The following is a 14780-nucleotide window of genomic DNA, read 5'->3' on the forward strand; positions in this document are numbered from 1 at the left end:
GGCTGAGGCAGGAAGATGCCTTGGGCCTAGGAGTTAGCAGCTGACGTGAGCTATGATTGCATCACTGCACACCAGCCTGGGTGACAGAGTGAGACCCTGTCTCTTAAAAAGAAAATAAAAAATATTAAGTTTAACAGTCTATGAAGATAAGATATCTATCCATTTCTGTAGGTGTTCTTTAAGTTCTTTCAATGATGTTTTGTAGTTTCAGTGCCCAAGTCTTGCATTTCTTTTAAATTCAGGTATGATCTCTTTGGTGCTATTATAAATGGAATTGTTTTCTTTATTTCACTTTTGAAATGTTCATAGTTAGTGTATTCGTTTCCTAGGGCTGTAGTAATAAAGGACCACATATGGGTGATTTAAAACAACAAGAATTTATTTTCTCACAGCCTGGTGACTTGAAATCCAAAATTAAAGTGTTGGCACAGCCATGCTCCCTCTGAAATATCTGGGGAAGGAAACCACCATGCCTATTCTAGCCACTGTTAGTCCCTGGCATTCTTTGGATTGTGGCAGAATAAATCCAATCTCTGCCTCTATCTTTACATTAGCAGTCTTTCCTCCATGTTTATCTGTCTTTTCCAATTCCTATAAGGACATTAGTCACGTTGGATTAAGGGCCCATCCTACTCCAGTATGACCTCATCTCAACTAATAATATCCGGAATAACCCTGTTTCCAAATAAGGTCACCCCGAGGTAGCAGGGGGTGAGAACTTCAACATATCTTTTGAGGGGTTACAATTCAACCCATAACAGCTAGTGTACAGAAATACAAATTGTTTTTGTTTATTGATCGTGTATATTGCAGCCTTGATGAATTCATTCATTACTTCCAATAGGTTTTAGCAGAACTCAGGATGTTTTTAGATCTAAAATCATGTCATTTGCAAATAGAGGTAGTTTTACTTCTTCCTCACCAATGCAAACACTTTTATTTCCTTTTCTTCCATAATTGCCCTTGCTAGAACCTCCACTATAATGATGAATAGAAGTGAATGTCTTGTCTTGTTCCTGGTCATAGAGAGAAATTATTCATTCTCACCACTGAGTATGATGTTGACTATGGGGTTTGTAAATGGCCTTCATCAGGTTAAGGAAGTTTCCTTCTATTCCTGGTTTGTGGAACTTTGTATCATAAAAAGATGTTGAATTTTGTCAAGTGCATTTACTGAATCTAGCGAACTGATGTAATTTTTTCTCCTTTATTTAATCAATATTACACATTATGTAAATTGATACCTGCATTTTAAATCAACCTTGCATTCCTAAAATAAATCTCACATGTTCATCATATATAATCTTTTTTATATGCTGTTGGATTCAGTTTGCTAGTATTTTGGTAAGGATTTTCATGTTCATATTCATAACACATATTTATCTTCTTAAAATAAATATCATATTTATGTTCTTGTGATTGTCTAATTTTGGTATCAGAGTAACACTAATCTCATAGAATGAATTGAGAAGTGTGAACTCTTTAATTTTTTAGAAGAGTTTGTACAGGCCTGGTATTAACTCTTCTTTAAATATTTGACAGGATTAAAAAGTGAAGTCATCTGGCCTAAGCATTTCTTGGTGGGAATATGTTTAATTACTAATTAAATCTTTTACTACTTATAAGTTCAGTCACATGTTCTTGTTCTTCTTGATACAGTTTAGTTTGGGTTTTTCTAGAGATATATATCATCTAAGTTATCTAATTTGTGGTCACATAGTTATTCATAGTATTCCCTTATTATCCATTTACGATAGATTATTGAGCCATACTCCTACTAACAAAAACAGGTTCTTTCTAGTTTTGCTACCATCGCACTGATGCAAAAAAAATTCCTTTTATATGCTTTCTTGAGCACATTGTACTCCTTTCCCGAGAGTAGATAAAAAGAGATTTGCTATATAACATGGCATACACTTTTGTTATTACTAAACTGTGCTAAATTGTCCTCGAAAGGGGGAAATTTCTATTATACTAGCATGGTAAGAGTATTCATTCCACTACCTCTCTGCCAATAGTTGATATTAGAAAACTTTTAATTTTGTAGACAAAAAAGTCATGGCTTTGTCTTATATCTTCCCTGATCACAGTGAGATTGAGCATCTCTTAAAATGTTTATTGGCCAATTTTTTTGTCTTTCCCTTAGTTACCTCCTCTTTATATACTTTGCCTATTTTTCTTATGTGTTTTTAGGGAGTTATAGATTCTTGTTAGTACTCCTTTTTTCTATTGTATGAGTACAAATCTTTTCTCCCAGTCTACTGCTTACCTTGTAACTTGGCTTCAATTTTGAACGAGGTGTTTTTAGTTTTGAGAGTTGAATTCCCTCCCTTTTTATGGTTTTATTTTCTTACATTTAGGTCTGTAATCAATGTTACTTTTTTAAATGATGTGAATTCAGAATCTGTCATTACTTTTTAACCACATGGATGCCTTTGCCTTGCCTATGCCCTAGCTAATCACTGAAATTCATTCACGAATGTGAATTTGCCACGTTAGAATTATTATGATTCCAATTCTGACATAAGGTAACTATTTGTGATGCATGCACTTGGGCTAAAGACGCTTTGAAAGGCAAAACAGCCTATTACCTTCACTTGTAACATCTATGCCTCCCTAGAAAAATGTCATGATGGAATTCTTAACAGGACTGCTTTCCTGTCCAGACCACATGATTCAGGTAATGTACATTGTTCTTATCTAACTTAACAACTTCATCTCTAAGACTGAACACTAGTTCTAAGCATTCTGTTCACCAAAAAGGAATCATATCTTCACAAACCATCCTACAAATCAATATCTAATTGAGATCTCAATTTGTCCCACAATTACAAAAGAATTTCAAGGCCCTCTAGATCCATGCCTATTTATTTATTTCTCATTATGCACAAGTGAACAGCTAGACAATGCACTGACAAGATCCTGAAGAATATGTCTATTAGCTCCCCCAAAGACCAACATGATTGTCCTATCCTGCTACTATATAAATTTATGCTTAATAATTTAATAAAATCCTAGTTTCTATATTTTATCCTATACTTTTAAATCACTTTATTGGTATGTAATTTGTGTATAAAAAGCTACACATTGGTGAGATCATCGGAAAGCGCCGCTCGTGGCGCGGGCAGAGCCGGCGCGTCATTGTCGTCATCGTTGCCCGACCGCTTTCCGGGAGACTGGAGTCGAAGGCCGTGAGTCAGCCATAATGGCAGGTGAAGAAATTAATGCACACTATCCAGTAGAAATTCACGAGTATTTGTCAGCGTTTGAGAATTCCATTGGTGCTGTGGATGAGATGCTGAAGACCATGATGTCTGTTTCTAGAAATGAGTTGTTGCAGAAGTTGGATCCACTTGAACAAGCAAAAGTGGATTTGGTTTCTGCATACACGTTAAATTCAATGTTTTGGGTTTATTTGGCAACCCAAGGAGTTAATCCTAAGGAACATCCAGTAAAACAGGAATTGGAAAGAATCAGAGTATGTATGAACAGAGTCAAGGAAATAACAGACAAGAAAAAGGCTGGCAAGCTGGACAGAGGTGCAGCTTCAAGATTTGTAAAAAATGCCCTCTGGGAACCAAAACCAAAAAATGCATCAAAAGTTGCCAATAAAGGAAAAAGTAAAAGTTAACTTTTTGGTTTTGATGTACACATATTCAAAAAGTACATCTTTTTTCCCCCCCCACAAAATAATTCTGTGGCAGGGCAAGGTTTAAATGTGTTTCTTATTAATATGTAAATTCACAGTAAATATGTAAAGCTAAATACTTTCCTCTCCAAAGAACATTATCTTTATTGATTTGCACTGAGGATTTTAACATTGTGATATATTATATATTTATAATTTACCATCTCTTTTGATGAGACTCATTTCTTTATATAGGTCAGTCTTGCAAGTACCATTTTATAAGCAGCTGTGAAATTTAAGTGAAATGTTCTTTGTAAACATTTGTACTATTTTAAATGAATAATGACCTTATGAAGTATGCTATCTGTAGGCTGAAATTATAGGTACATGTTTTCACTATATGATATTAAGAAAGCATGAAATGACTTAAATGTTCATTTTTTTCTGTATAGATACTTTATCATGTTTTCATGATTTTAGGAATTACTGCTTTGTTGATATTCAAAGTGTGAAACTAAAACTTTATGGTTGTACTTTAATTCTTGGCATGTTGCCTCTATGTCCCATTTAAAATAAAATACATTCTCATTAACTTTAGATGGGAAATAAGGTTGTATGTTGATGGATGAATTTTGGCATGATGACTGTACTCTAAATAAAGGCTGAAAATGTTGTATAAAAACAACAACAAAAAAAAGCTATACATTTTTATTGTATCTATCCCAATGAATTGGGGATATGAATATACCCATGAAATTATCATCATCATCAAGGCCACAAAGAGATCCTCACTTCCAAATGTTTCCGTCTGCCCTCATTAATACCATAATTGTTTGTCATGGTTTCTGCTGCTGCTGTTGCTATTAAGAAAAATTAACAAAACACCTACCCTCTTAGAAAATTTTAAGTATACAATGCAGTATTGTTCACTATGGGAATTCTGCTGTATAATAGATCTACAAAGCTTATTTATCTTGGAAAACTGAAACTTTGTGCATTTTAGCCTACACCTTTTCAGCTCCTAAATTATTTTGCTTTCTGTGCCTGGATTCTTTCACTTAACATAATGCCTTCCAGGTCCATCCATGTTGTCACAAATGGAAGGATTTTCTAATTTCTTAAGGGTGAATAATATTCTGTTGTATGCATAGGCACATTATATCCATTCATCCATTATGGATACTTAAGTTGTTTCCATATTTTGGCTACTGCAATGAAAATGGGAGTGCAGATATCCCCCTGACATATTGATTTAAGTTCCTTTGGATACATACCCAGAAGTGGCATTTATGGGTCATATGGTAGTTCTATTTTAAATTTTTATGCACTTCCATACTGTTTTCCATAATGGCTCTACCAATTTACATTCCCACCAGTAGTGTTGAAGGGTTCCCTTTTCTCCAAATCCTTGCTAATAATTGTTACCATTTTTTCTTAATAACAGCCAACCTAACAAGTATGATGTATTATTTCATTGTGATTTTGATTTACATTTCTCTGATGATTGGTGATATAAAGTACCTTTTCCCATACCCATTTATATTTGTATGTCTTCTTTGGAAAAATATCTATTCAAGTCCTTTAATTACTTTTTATCTTCAATTCAGTTGTATGAGTCCCTTGTATATTTTTTATATTAACCCATTATCAGATGTACAGTTTGAAAATATTTTCTCCCATTCCATAGTTTTCCATTTCATTTTATTATTTCCTTTTTTAGGCAGGACTTTTAAGTTTGATGTAATCTCAGTTGTTTATTCTTGCTTTTTTTCCTTTTTTTTTTTTTGGTGTAATATCCAAAAAAATCATTGCCCAGACCAATGTCATGGAGCTTATTTCCTATGTTTTCATCGAGGAGTTTTACGGTTTCAGCTCATACAGGTAAGTGTTTAATGCATTTTGAATTGATTTTTATGCATGGCATGAAGGTCCAACATCATTCTTTTGCATATAGAGATCCACTTTTCCCAGTATCATTTGTTGGAGATACTATCCTTTCCCCATTGTTTATTTCTGACACTATTGTTGAAGATCACTTGTCCATATGCTTGGGTTTGTTTCTGCGCTTGCTAATCTGTTTCATGGGTCTATATGTCTGATTTTATGCCAGTACCATACTGTATTAATTACTGTAGCTTTAAAACATAATTTGAAATCAGAAAGTAAGGGCCAGGTGCAGTGGCTCAGGCCTGTAATCCCAACACTTTGGGAGGTTGAAGCAGGTGGATCATCTGAGGCTACTCAGGAGGCTGAGGCAGGAGAATCACTCAAACCCAGGAGGCAGAGGTTGCAGTGAGCCAAGATCACAGCACTGCACCCAGGCAGGAGCCTGGGTGACAGAACAAGACTCCATTTCAAAAAAAAAAAAAAATGCCAGGCGCAGTGGCTCATGCCTGTAATCCTAGCACTTTGGGAGGCCAAGGCGGGAAGATCACTTGAGGTCAGCAGTTCAAAACCAGCCTGGCCAACATGGTAAAACCCCGTCTCTACTAAAAATACAAAAAAATTAGCCAGGCATGGTGGCGGGTGCTTGTAATCCCAGCTACTTGGGAGGCTGAGGCAGGAGAATTGCTTGATTGCTTGAACCTGGGAGAAGGAGGTTGCAGTGAGCTGAGATGGTGCCATTGCACTCCAGCCTGGGCGACAGAGTGAGACTCCGTCTCAAAAAAAAAAATAAGAAAGTAATGTGCTTCCAGCCTTACTACTCTTGCTAAAATTTGCTTTGGCTATTCAAGGCCTTTTGAAATTGCATATGAATTTTAGGATTTGTTTTATGTCTGTGAAAAATGTCATTGGTATTTTCATAGGATTCACACAGAATCTGTAGATCACTTTGGGTACATGGAGTTATTTACAACAGTATTAACTCTTCTAATCCATGAACATACAATATTGTCCAATTTCTTTGTGTCTTCTTTCAATATATCTCATGTGTTTTATAGTTTTCTGTGTGCATATCTTTTACTTCCTTGGTTAAATTTATTCTTAAATATTTCATTTCTTTTCATGCTACTCTAAATGTTTTCTTCTTCACAGTTATTGTTAGTGTGTAGAAACACAAATGATTTGGGGATGCTGATTTTGTAACCTGCAACTTTACTGAATTCATTTATTAGTTCTAAGAGTTTTGGGAGTGGCACCATTCTATATTTGATGGGGGTGGGGGAAGCATCCTTAGGGTTTTCTATATATGAACTCATGTAATCTATAAACACATGATTTTACTTCTTCTATTCTGATTTGGATACCTTTAATTTCTTTTTCTTGACTAATTGCTTGGCTACTACATTTGACTTCTGGTACTACATTGAATAGAATTGGTAAGAGTAGGCATCCTTGTCTTTTTCCTGTTATTAGAGAAAAAGTCTTCAACTTTTCACCACTGAGTGTAATGTTAGCTGTAGGCTAATATGGCCTTTTTATGTGGGGAAAATTCCTTGTATACCTAATTTGTTGTAAGTTTTCACTATGAAAAGATTTTGAATGCTGCGAAATGCTGTTTCTGCATCTATTGAAATGATCATATGATTACTGTCCTTCAAAATTGTAACAGTGAGCCATTCACAGTGGCTCATGCCTGTAATCACAGCACTTTGGGAGGCCGAGGTGGTGGATCACCTGAGGTCAGGAGTTCAAGACCAGCCTGGTCAACATGGAGAAACTGCATCTCTACTAAAAATACAAAAATTAGCCAGGCGTAGTGGCAGGTGCCTGTAATTCCAGCTACTCAGGAGGCTAAGGCAGGAGAATTGCTTGAACCCAGGAGGCAGAGGCTGCAGTAAGCCAAGATTGCATCACTGCACTCCAGCCTGGGCAACAGAGTGAGAATCCAACTCAAAAAACAAAATGGTAATAGTAAGTCCTTACGTATAAATAATTACTTTGAATGTATATTTAAGCGTAAATTGATTAAATCTCCAACAAAAACATGTCAAGTGGCTGAATGGATTTTTTTTTTTAAGAACCCAACTACATGCTGCCCACAAGAGACTCACATAAACTTTAAGAACACACAGGCCAGGCGCGGTGGCTCATGCCTGTAATCCCAGCACTTTGGGAGGCCATGGTGGGCGGATCACGAGGTCAAGAGATTGAGACCATCTTGGCCAACATGGTGAAACCCCGTCTCTACTAAAAATACAAAAATTAGCTGGGTGTGGTGGCGCACACTTGTAGTCCCAGCTACTCAGGAGGCTGACGCAGGAGAATCACTTGAACCCGGGAGGCAGAAGTTGCAGTGACCTGAGATCGCGCCACTGCACTCCAGCCTGGAACACACAAAAGCTAAAAGTGAAGGGATGGAAAAAGATACTCCATGCAAATCAAAACCAAAAGAAGGCACGAGTGGCTATACTTATATAAGAAGAGAGATTTTAAGTTATTAGCTGCCTCATGAGACAAAGAAGGTCGTTATATAATTATAAAGGGGTCGCCTCTCCCTCTCCCTCTCCCCTTTCTTTCTACGGTCTCCCTCTCTTGCCGAGCCTGGACTGTACTGCCATGATCTCGGCTCGCTGCAACCTCCCTGCCTCGGGCTCCCGTGATTCTCCTGCCTTGGCCCGCTGAGTGCCTGGGATTCCAGGCACACGCCGCCACTACTGACTGATTTTTGTATTTTTGGTGGAGACAGGGTTTCGCCGTGTTGACCGGGCTGGTCTCCAGCTCCTGGCCTTGGGTGATCTGCCCCCCTCGGCCTCCCGAGGTGCTGGGATTGCAGACGGAGTCTCGCTCACTCAATGCTCAATGTTGCCCAGGCTGGAGTGCAGTGGCGTGATCTCAGCTCGCTACAACCTCCACCTCCCAGCCGCCTGTCTTGGCCTCCCAAAGTGCTAAGATTACAGCTTCTGCCTGCCTGCCACCCCGTCTAGGAAGTGAGCAGCGTCTCTGCCTGGCTGCCCATCGTCTGGGATGTGAGAAGCCCCTCTGCCTGGCCGCCCCATCTGGGAAGTGAGGAGCGCCTCTGCCCGGCCGCCACCCCATCTAGGAAGTGAGGAGCATCTCTGCCTGGCCGCCCATCATCTGGGATGTGAGGAGCGCCTCTGCCCAGCCGCCCCATCTGGGAAGTGAGGAGCGCCTCTGCCCGGCCGCCCCGTCTGGGAGGAAGTGAGGAGTGCCTCTGCCCGGCTGCCCTGAATGGGAAGTGAGGAGCGCCTCTGCCCGGCTGCCCCAAATGGGAAGTGAGCAGCGCCTCTGCCTGGCCACTCTGTCTGGGAAGTGAGGAGCACCTCTGCCCGGCCGCCACCCCATCTAGGAACTGAGGAACGTCTCTGCCCGGTCGCCCCGAATGGGAAGTGAGGAGCGCCTCTGCCTGGCCGCCCCGTCTGGGAAGTGAGGAGCGCCTCTGCCCGGCAGCCCCGTCTGGGATGTGAGGAGCACCTCTGCCCGGCCGCTACCCTGTCTGGGAGGCAAGGAGCGCCTCTGACTGGCAGCCCCGTCTGGGAACTGAGGAGCGCCTCTGCCCGCCCGCCCATCATCTGGGAAGTGAGGAACGCCTCTGCCCAGCCACCCATCATCTGGGATGTGAGGAGCACCTCTGCCCGGCCGCCCCATCTGGGAAGTAAGAAGCGCCTCTGCCCAGCCGCCCCATCTGGGAGGTGTACCCAACAGCTCCGAAGAGACAGCAACCATCGAGAACGGGCCATGATGACGATGGCGGTTTTGTCGAATAGAAAAGGGGGAAATGCGGGGAAAAGAAAGAGAGATCAGATTGTTACTGTGTCTGTGTAGAAAGAAGTAGACATAGGAGCCTCCATTTTGTTCTGTACTAAGAAAGGTTCTTCTGCCTTGGGATGCTGTTAATCTACAACCTTACCCCCAACCCCATGCTCTCTGAAACATGTGCTGTGTCCACTAAGGGTTAAATGGATTAAGGGTGGTGCAAGATGTGCTTTGTTAAACAGATGCTTGAAGGCAGCATACTTGTTAAGAGTCATCACCACTCCCTAATCTCAAGTACCCAGGGACACAAACACCGCGGAAGGCGGCAGGGCCCTCTGCCTAGGAAAACCAGAGACATTTGTTCACATGTTTATCTGCTGACCTTCCCTCCACTATTGTCCTATGACCCTGCCAAATCCCCCTCTCTGAGAAACACCCAAGAATGATCAATAAACACTAAAAAAAAATTAAAAAAAAAAAAAGAAAGATTCAACATTAGGGCTCCCTCTTTCCCAGTCCTTTCTCCCGTCACCCTCTCCCATAATGACCATGGTTGGGAAAACACAGGACAAAGAAGATTACATCAGGATGTCAAGTTTCTTCCCAATAAATTAACCAAACAATGATAGGAGATTTATTAGCAGAAGAGCAGAAGATAATTCTGGAATCACAATAATTTTAGAGAACAAAACTCCTTCTGATAAATTTATTTTGAAAGAATAATCAGATGTCTCCTAGAATTGCAAACATCGTCCAATCCATCAGAGACAGGGAAAAACTTTTAAAAGTCCCCAATTCCCTATGTATAAATGGAGAAATATGCAAATCTGGAAGAAAGATGAATAACACATAAGAGTAATAGAAGACAGGTAAAATAACAGCATGTATCATGGAAAAGGCCATATGTTCATTTTATGTTTCTTTTGTCTTCATTTTTTCTGAGTTCATTAAATAGGCTTTTTTTTCCTCCTGGGAAAAAAAAAAAAAACCTCCAAGAAATATGGGACTATGTGAAAAGACTAAATCTACATTTGATTCATGTACCTGAAAGTGACAGGGAGAATTGAACCAAGTTGGAAAACACTCTTCAGGATATTATACAGGAGAACTACCCCAATCTAGCAAGGCAGGCCAACATTCAAATTCAGGAAATACAGAGAACACGACAAAGATATTCCTCGAGAAGAGCAAGCCCAAGACACATAATTGTCAGATTCACCAAGGTTGAAATGAAAAAAAAAAAAAATGTTAAGGGCAGCCAGAGAGAAAGGTTGGGTTACCCACAAAAGGAAGCCCATCAGACTAACAGCAGATCTCTCAGCAGAAAACATGCAAGCCAGAAGAGATTGGGGGCTGATATTCAACATTCTTAAAGAAAAGAATTTTCAACCCAGAATTTCATATCCAGCCAAACTAAGCTTCCTAAGCAAAGGAGAAATAAAATACTTTACAGACAAGCAAATGCTGAGAGATTTTGTCACCACCAGGCCTGCCTTTACACGAGCTCCTAAAGGAAACACTAAACATGGAAAGGAACAACCGGTACCAGCCACTGCAAAAACATACCAAATTGTAAAGACCATCGATGCTATGAAGAAACAGCATCAACTAACGGGCAAAATAACCAGCTAGCATCATAATGACAAGCTCAAATTCACACAGATCAATATTAACTTTAAATGTAAATTAGCTAAATACCGCAATCAAAAGACACAGACTGGCCAATTGGACAAAGAGTAAAGACCCATCGGTGTGCAGGAGACCATCTCACATGCAAAGACACACATAGGCTCAAAATAAAGGGATGGAGGAAGATTTATCAAGCAAATGGAAAACAAAAAAAAAGCAGGGGTTGCAATCCTAGTCTCTGATAAAACAGACTTTAAACCAGCAGAAATCAAAAGAGAAAAGGGCATTACATAATCGTAAAGGGATCAATGCAGCAAGAAGAGCTAACTATCCCAAATATATATGCACCCAATACAGAAGCACCCAGATTCATAAAGCGAGTCCTTAAAGACCTGCAAAGAGACTTAGACTCCCACACAATTATAGTGGGAGACTTTAACACCCCACTGTCAATATTAGACAAATCAACGAGACAGAAAATTAACAAGGATATCCAGGACTTGAACTCAGCTCTAGACCAAGCAGAACTAATAGACATCTACAGAACTTTCCACAACAAATCAACAGAATATACATTCTTCTCAACACCACATTGCACTTATTCTAAAATTGACCACAAAATTGGAAGTAAAATACTCCTCAGCAAATGCAAGAGAACAGAAATCATAACAAACAAGTCTCTCAGACCACAGTGCAATCAAACTAGAACTCAGGATTAAGAAACTTACTCAAAACCAAACAACTACATGGAAACTGAACAACTTACTCCTGAATGACTACTGGGTACATAATGAAATGAAGGCAGGAATAAAGATGTTCTTTGAAACCAATGAGAATAAAGACACAATGTACTAGAATCTCTGGGACACATTTAAAGCAATGTGTAGAGGGAAATTTATAGCACTAAATGCCCATAAGAGAAAGCAGGCAAGATCTAAAACCGACACCCTAACATCACAATTAAAAGAACAAGAGAAGCGAGAGCAAACAAATTCAAAAGCTAGAAGAAGACAAGAAATAACTAAGATCGGAGCAGAACTGAAGGAGATAGAGACACAAAAAGCCCTTCAAAAAATCAATGAATCCAGGAGCTGGTTTTTTGAAAAGATCAACAAAATAGATAGACTGCTAGCCAGATTAATAAAGAAGAAAGGGGAGAAAAATCAAACAGATGCAATAAAAAATGATAAAGGGGATATCACCACCGATCCCACAGAAATACAAACTACCATCAGAGAATACTATAAACACCTCTACACAAATAAACTAGAAAATCTAGAAGAAATGGATAAATTCCAGGACACATACACCCTCCCAAGACTAAACCAGGAAGAAGTCAAATCCCTGAATAGACCAATTACAAGTTCTGAAATGGAGGCAGTAATTAATAGCCTGCCAACCAAAAAAAGTCCAGGACCAGACGGATTCACAGCCAAATTCTACCAAAGGTACAAAGAGGAGCTGGTACCATTCCTTCTGAAACTATTCCAAACAATAGAAAAAGAGAGAATCCTCCCTAACTCATTTTATGAGGCCAGCATCTTCCTGGTACCAAGACCTGGCAGAGACACAACAAAAAAAGAAAACTTTAAGCTAATATCCCTGATGAACATCAATGAGAAAATCCTCAATAAAATACTGATAAACTCAATCCAGAAGCACATCAAAAAGCTTGTCCACCATGATCAAGTGGGCTTCATTCCTGGGATGCAAGGCTGGTTCAACATACACAAATCAATAAACGTAATCCATCACATAAACAGAACCAATGACAAAAACCACATGATTATGTAAATAGATGCAGAAAAGGCCTTCAACAAAATTCAACAGCCCTTCATGCTAAAAATTCTCAATAAACTAGGTATTGACTGAAAGTATCTCAAAATAATAAGAGCTATTTATGACAAACCCACAGCCAATATCAGTATATCATACTGAATGGGCAAAAACTGGAAGCATTCCTTTGAAAACTGGCACAAGACAAGGATGCCCTCTCTCACCACTCCTATTCAACATAGTATTGGAAGTTCTGGCCAGGGCAATCAGGCAAGAGAAAGAAATAAAGTGTATTCAATTAGGAAAAGAGGAAGTCAAATTGTCTCTCTTTGCAGATGACATGATTGTTTATTTAGAAAACCCCATCGTCTCAGCCCAAAATCTCCTTAAGCTGAGCAATTTCAGCAAAGTCTCAGGATACAAAATCAATATGCAAAAATCACAAGTATTCCTATACACCAAGAACAGACAGAGAGCCAAATCATGAGTGAACTCCCATTCACAACTGCTACAAAGAGAATAAAATACCTAGGAATACAACTTACAAGGGATGTGAAGAACCTCTTCAAGGAGAACTACAAACCACAGCTCAAGAAAATAAGAGAGGAAACAAACAAATGGAAAAACATTCCATGCTCATGGATAGGAAGAATCAATACCATGAAAATGGCCATACTGCCCAAAGTAATTTATAGATTCAATGCCATCCCCATCAAGCTACTATTGACTTTCTTCACAGAATTAGAAAAAAAACTACTTTAAATTCATATGGAACCAAAAAAGAGCCCTCATAGCCAAGATAATCCTAAGCAAAAAGAATAAAGCTGGAGGCATCACGCTACCTGACTTCAAACTATACTACAAGGCTACAGTAACCAAAACAGCATGGTACTGGTACCAAAACAGATATATAGACCAATGGAACAGAACAGAGGCCTCAGAAATAACACCACACATCTACAACCATATGATCTTTGACAAACCTGACAAAAACAAGCAATGGGGAAAGGATTCCCTATTTAATAAATGGTGTTGGGAAAACTGGCTAGCCATAGGCAGAAAACTAAAACTGGATCCCTTCCTTATACCTTATACAAAAATTAACTCAAGATGGATTAGACACTTAAACGTAAGACCTAAAACCATAAAAAACCTAGAAGAAAACCTAGGCAATACCATTCAGGACATAGGCATGGGCAAAGACTTCATGACTAAAACACCAAAAACAATGGCAACAGAAGCCAAAATTGACAAATGGGATCTAATTAAACTAAAGAACTTCTGCACAGCAAAAGAAACTATCATTAGACTGAACAGGTAACCTACAGAATGGGAGAAAATTTTTGCAATCTATCCATCTTACAAAGGGCTAATATCCAGAATCTACAAAGAATTTAAACAAATTTACAAGAAAAAAACAAACAACCCCATCAAAAAGTGAGTGAAGAATATGAATAGACACTTCTCAAGACATTTATGCAGCCAACAAACTTATAAAAATATGCTCATCATCACTGGTCATTAGAGAAATGCAAATCAAAACCACAATGAGATACCATCTCATGCCAGTTAGAATGGCGATCATTAAAAAGTCAGGAAACAACAGATGCTGGAGATGATGTGGAGAAATAGGAACACTTTTACACTGTTGGTGGGAGTGTAAATTAGTTCAACCATTGTGGAAGACAGTGTGGTGATTCCTCAAGAATCTAGAACTAGAAATACCATTTGACCCAGCAATCCCATTACTGGGTATATACCCAAAGAATTATAAATTATTCTACTATAAAAACACATGCGGCTGGGCGCGGTGGCTCACGCCTGTAATCCCAGCACTTTGGGAGGCCGAGGCGGGCGGATCACGAGGTCAGGAGATCGAGACCATCCTGGCTAACATGGTGAAACCCCGTCTCTACTAAAAATACAAAAAAATTAGCCGGGCGTGGTGGCGGGCGCCTGTAGTCCCAGCTACTCGGGAGGCTGAGGCAGGAGAATGGCGTGAACCCGGGAGGCGGAGCTTGCAGTGAGCGGAGATCGCGCCACTGCACTCCAGGCTGGGTGACAGAGCGAGACTCCATCTCAAAAAAAA

The 14780-nt window shown here is 39.5% G+C and overlaps 2 protein-coding genes across 31 annotated transcripts in view; one reads left to right on the forward strand and one right to left on the reverse strand.

Annotated features, from left to right (window-relative positions):
• The window catches only part of CCDC7 (coiled-coil domain containing 7), a 459676-nt gene that overhangs the window by 368167 nt on the left and 76729 nt on the right, over positions 1 to 14780 (reverse strand). The window lies entirely within an intron of this gene.
• LOC101141672 (nuclear nucleic acid-binding protein C1D-like) lies at positions 363 to 3848 on the forward strand. The gene has a single exon (XM_063710211.1). It carries the CDS (start codon positions 3206 to 3208, stop codon positions 3629 to 3631), a length of 426 nt encoding a protein of 141 aa, XP_063566281.1. The 5' UTR covers positions 363 to 3205; the 3' UTR covers positions 3632 to 3848.

Source organism: Gorilla gorilla, chromosome 8 (assembly GCF_029281585.2).
Source record: "Gorilla gorilla gorilla isolate KB3781 chromosome 8, NHGRI_mGorGor1-v2.1_pri, whole genome shotgun sequence".
Taxonomy (NCBI): Eukaryota; Metazoa; Chordata; class Mammalia; order Primates; family Hominidae; genus Gorilla; species Gorilla gorilla.

Excerpts from the sequence above, each read along its gene's own strand:
- LOC101141672 (XM_063710211.1), top strand. The coding sequence starts at position 3,206 with ATGGCAGGTGAAGAAATTAATGCACACTATCCAGTAGAAATTCACGAG.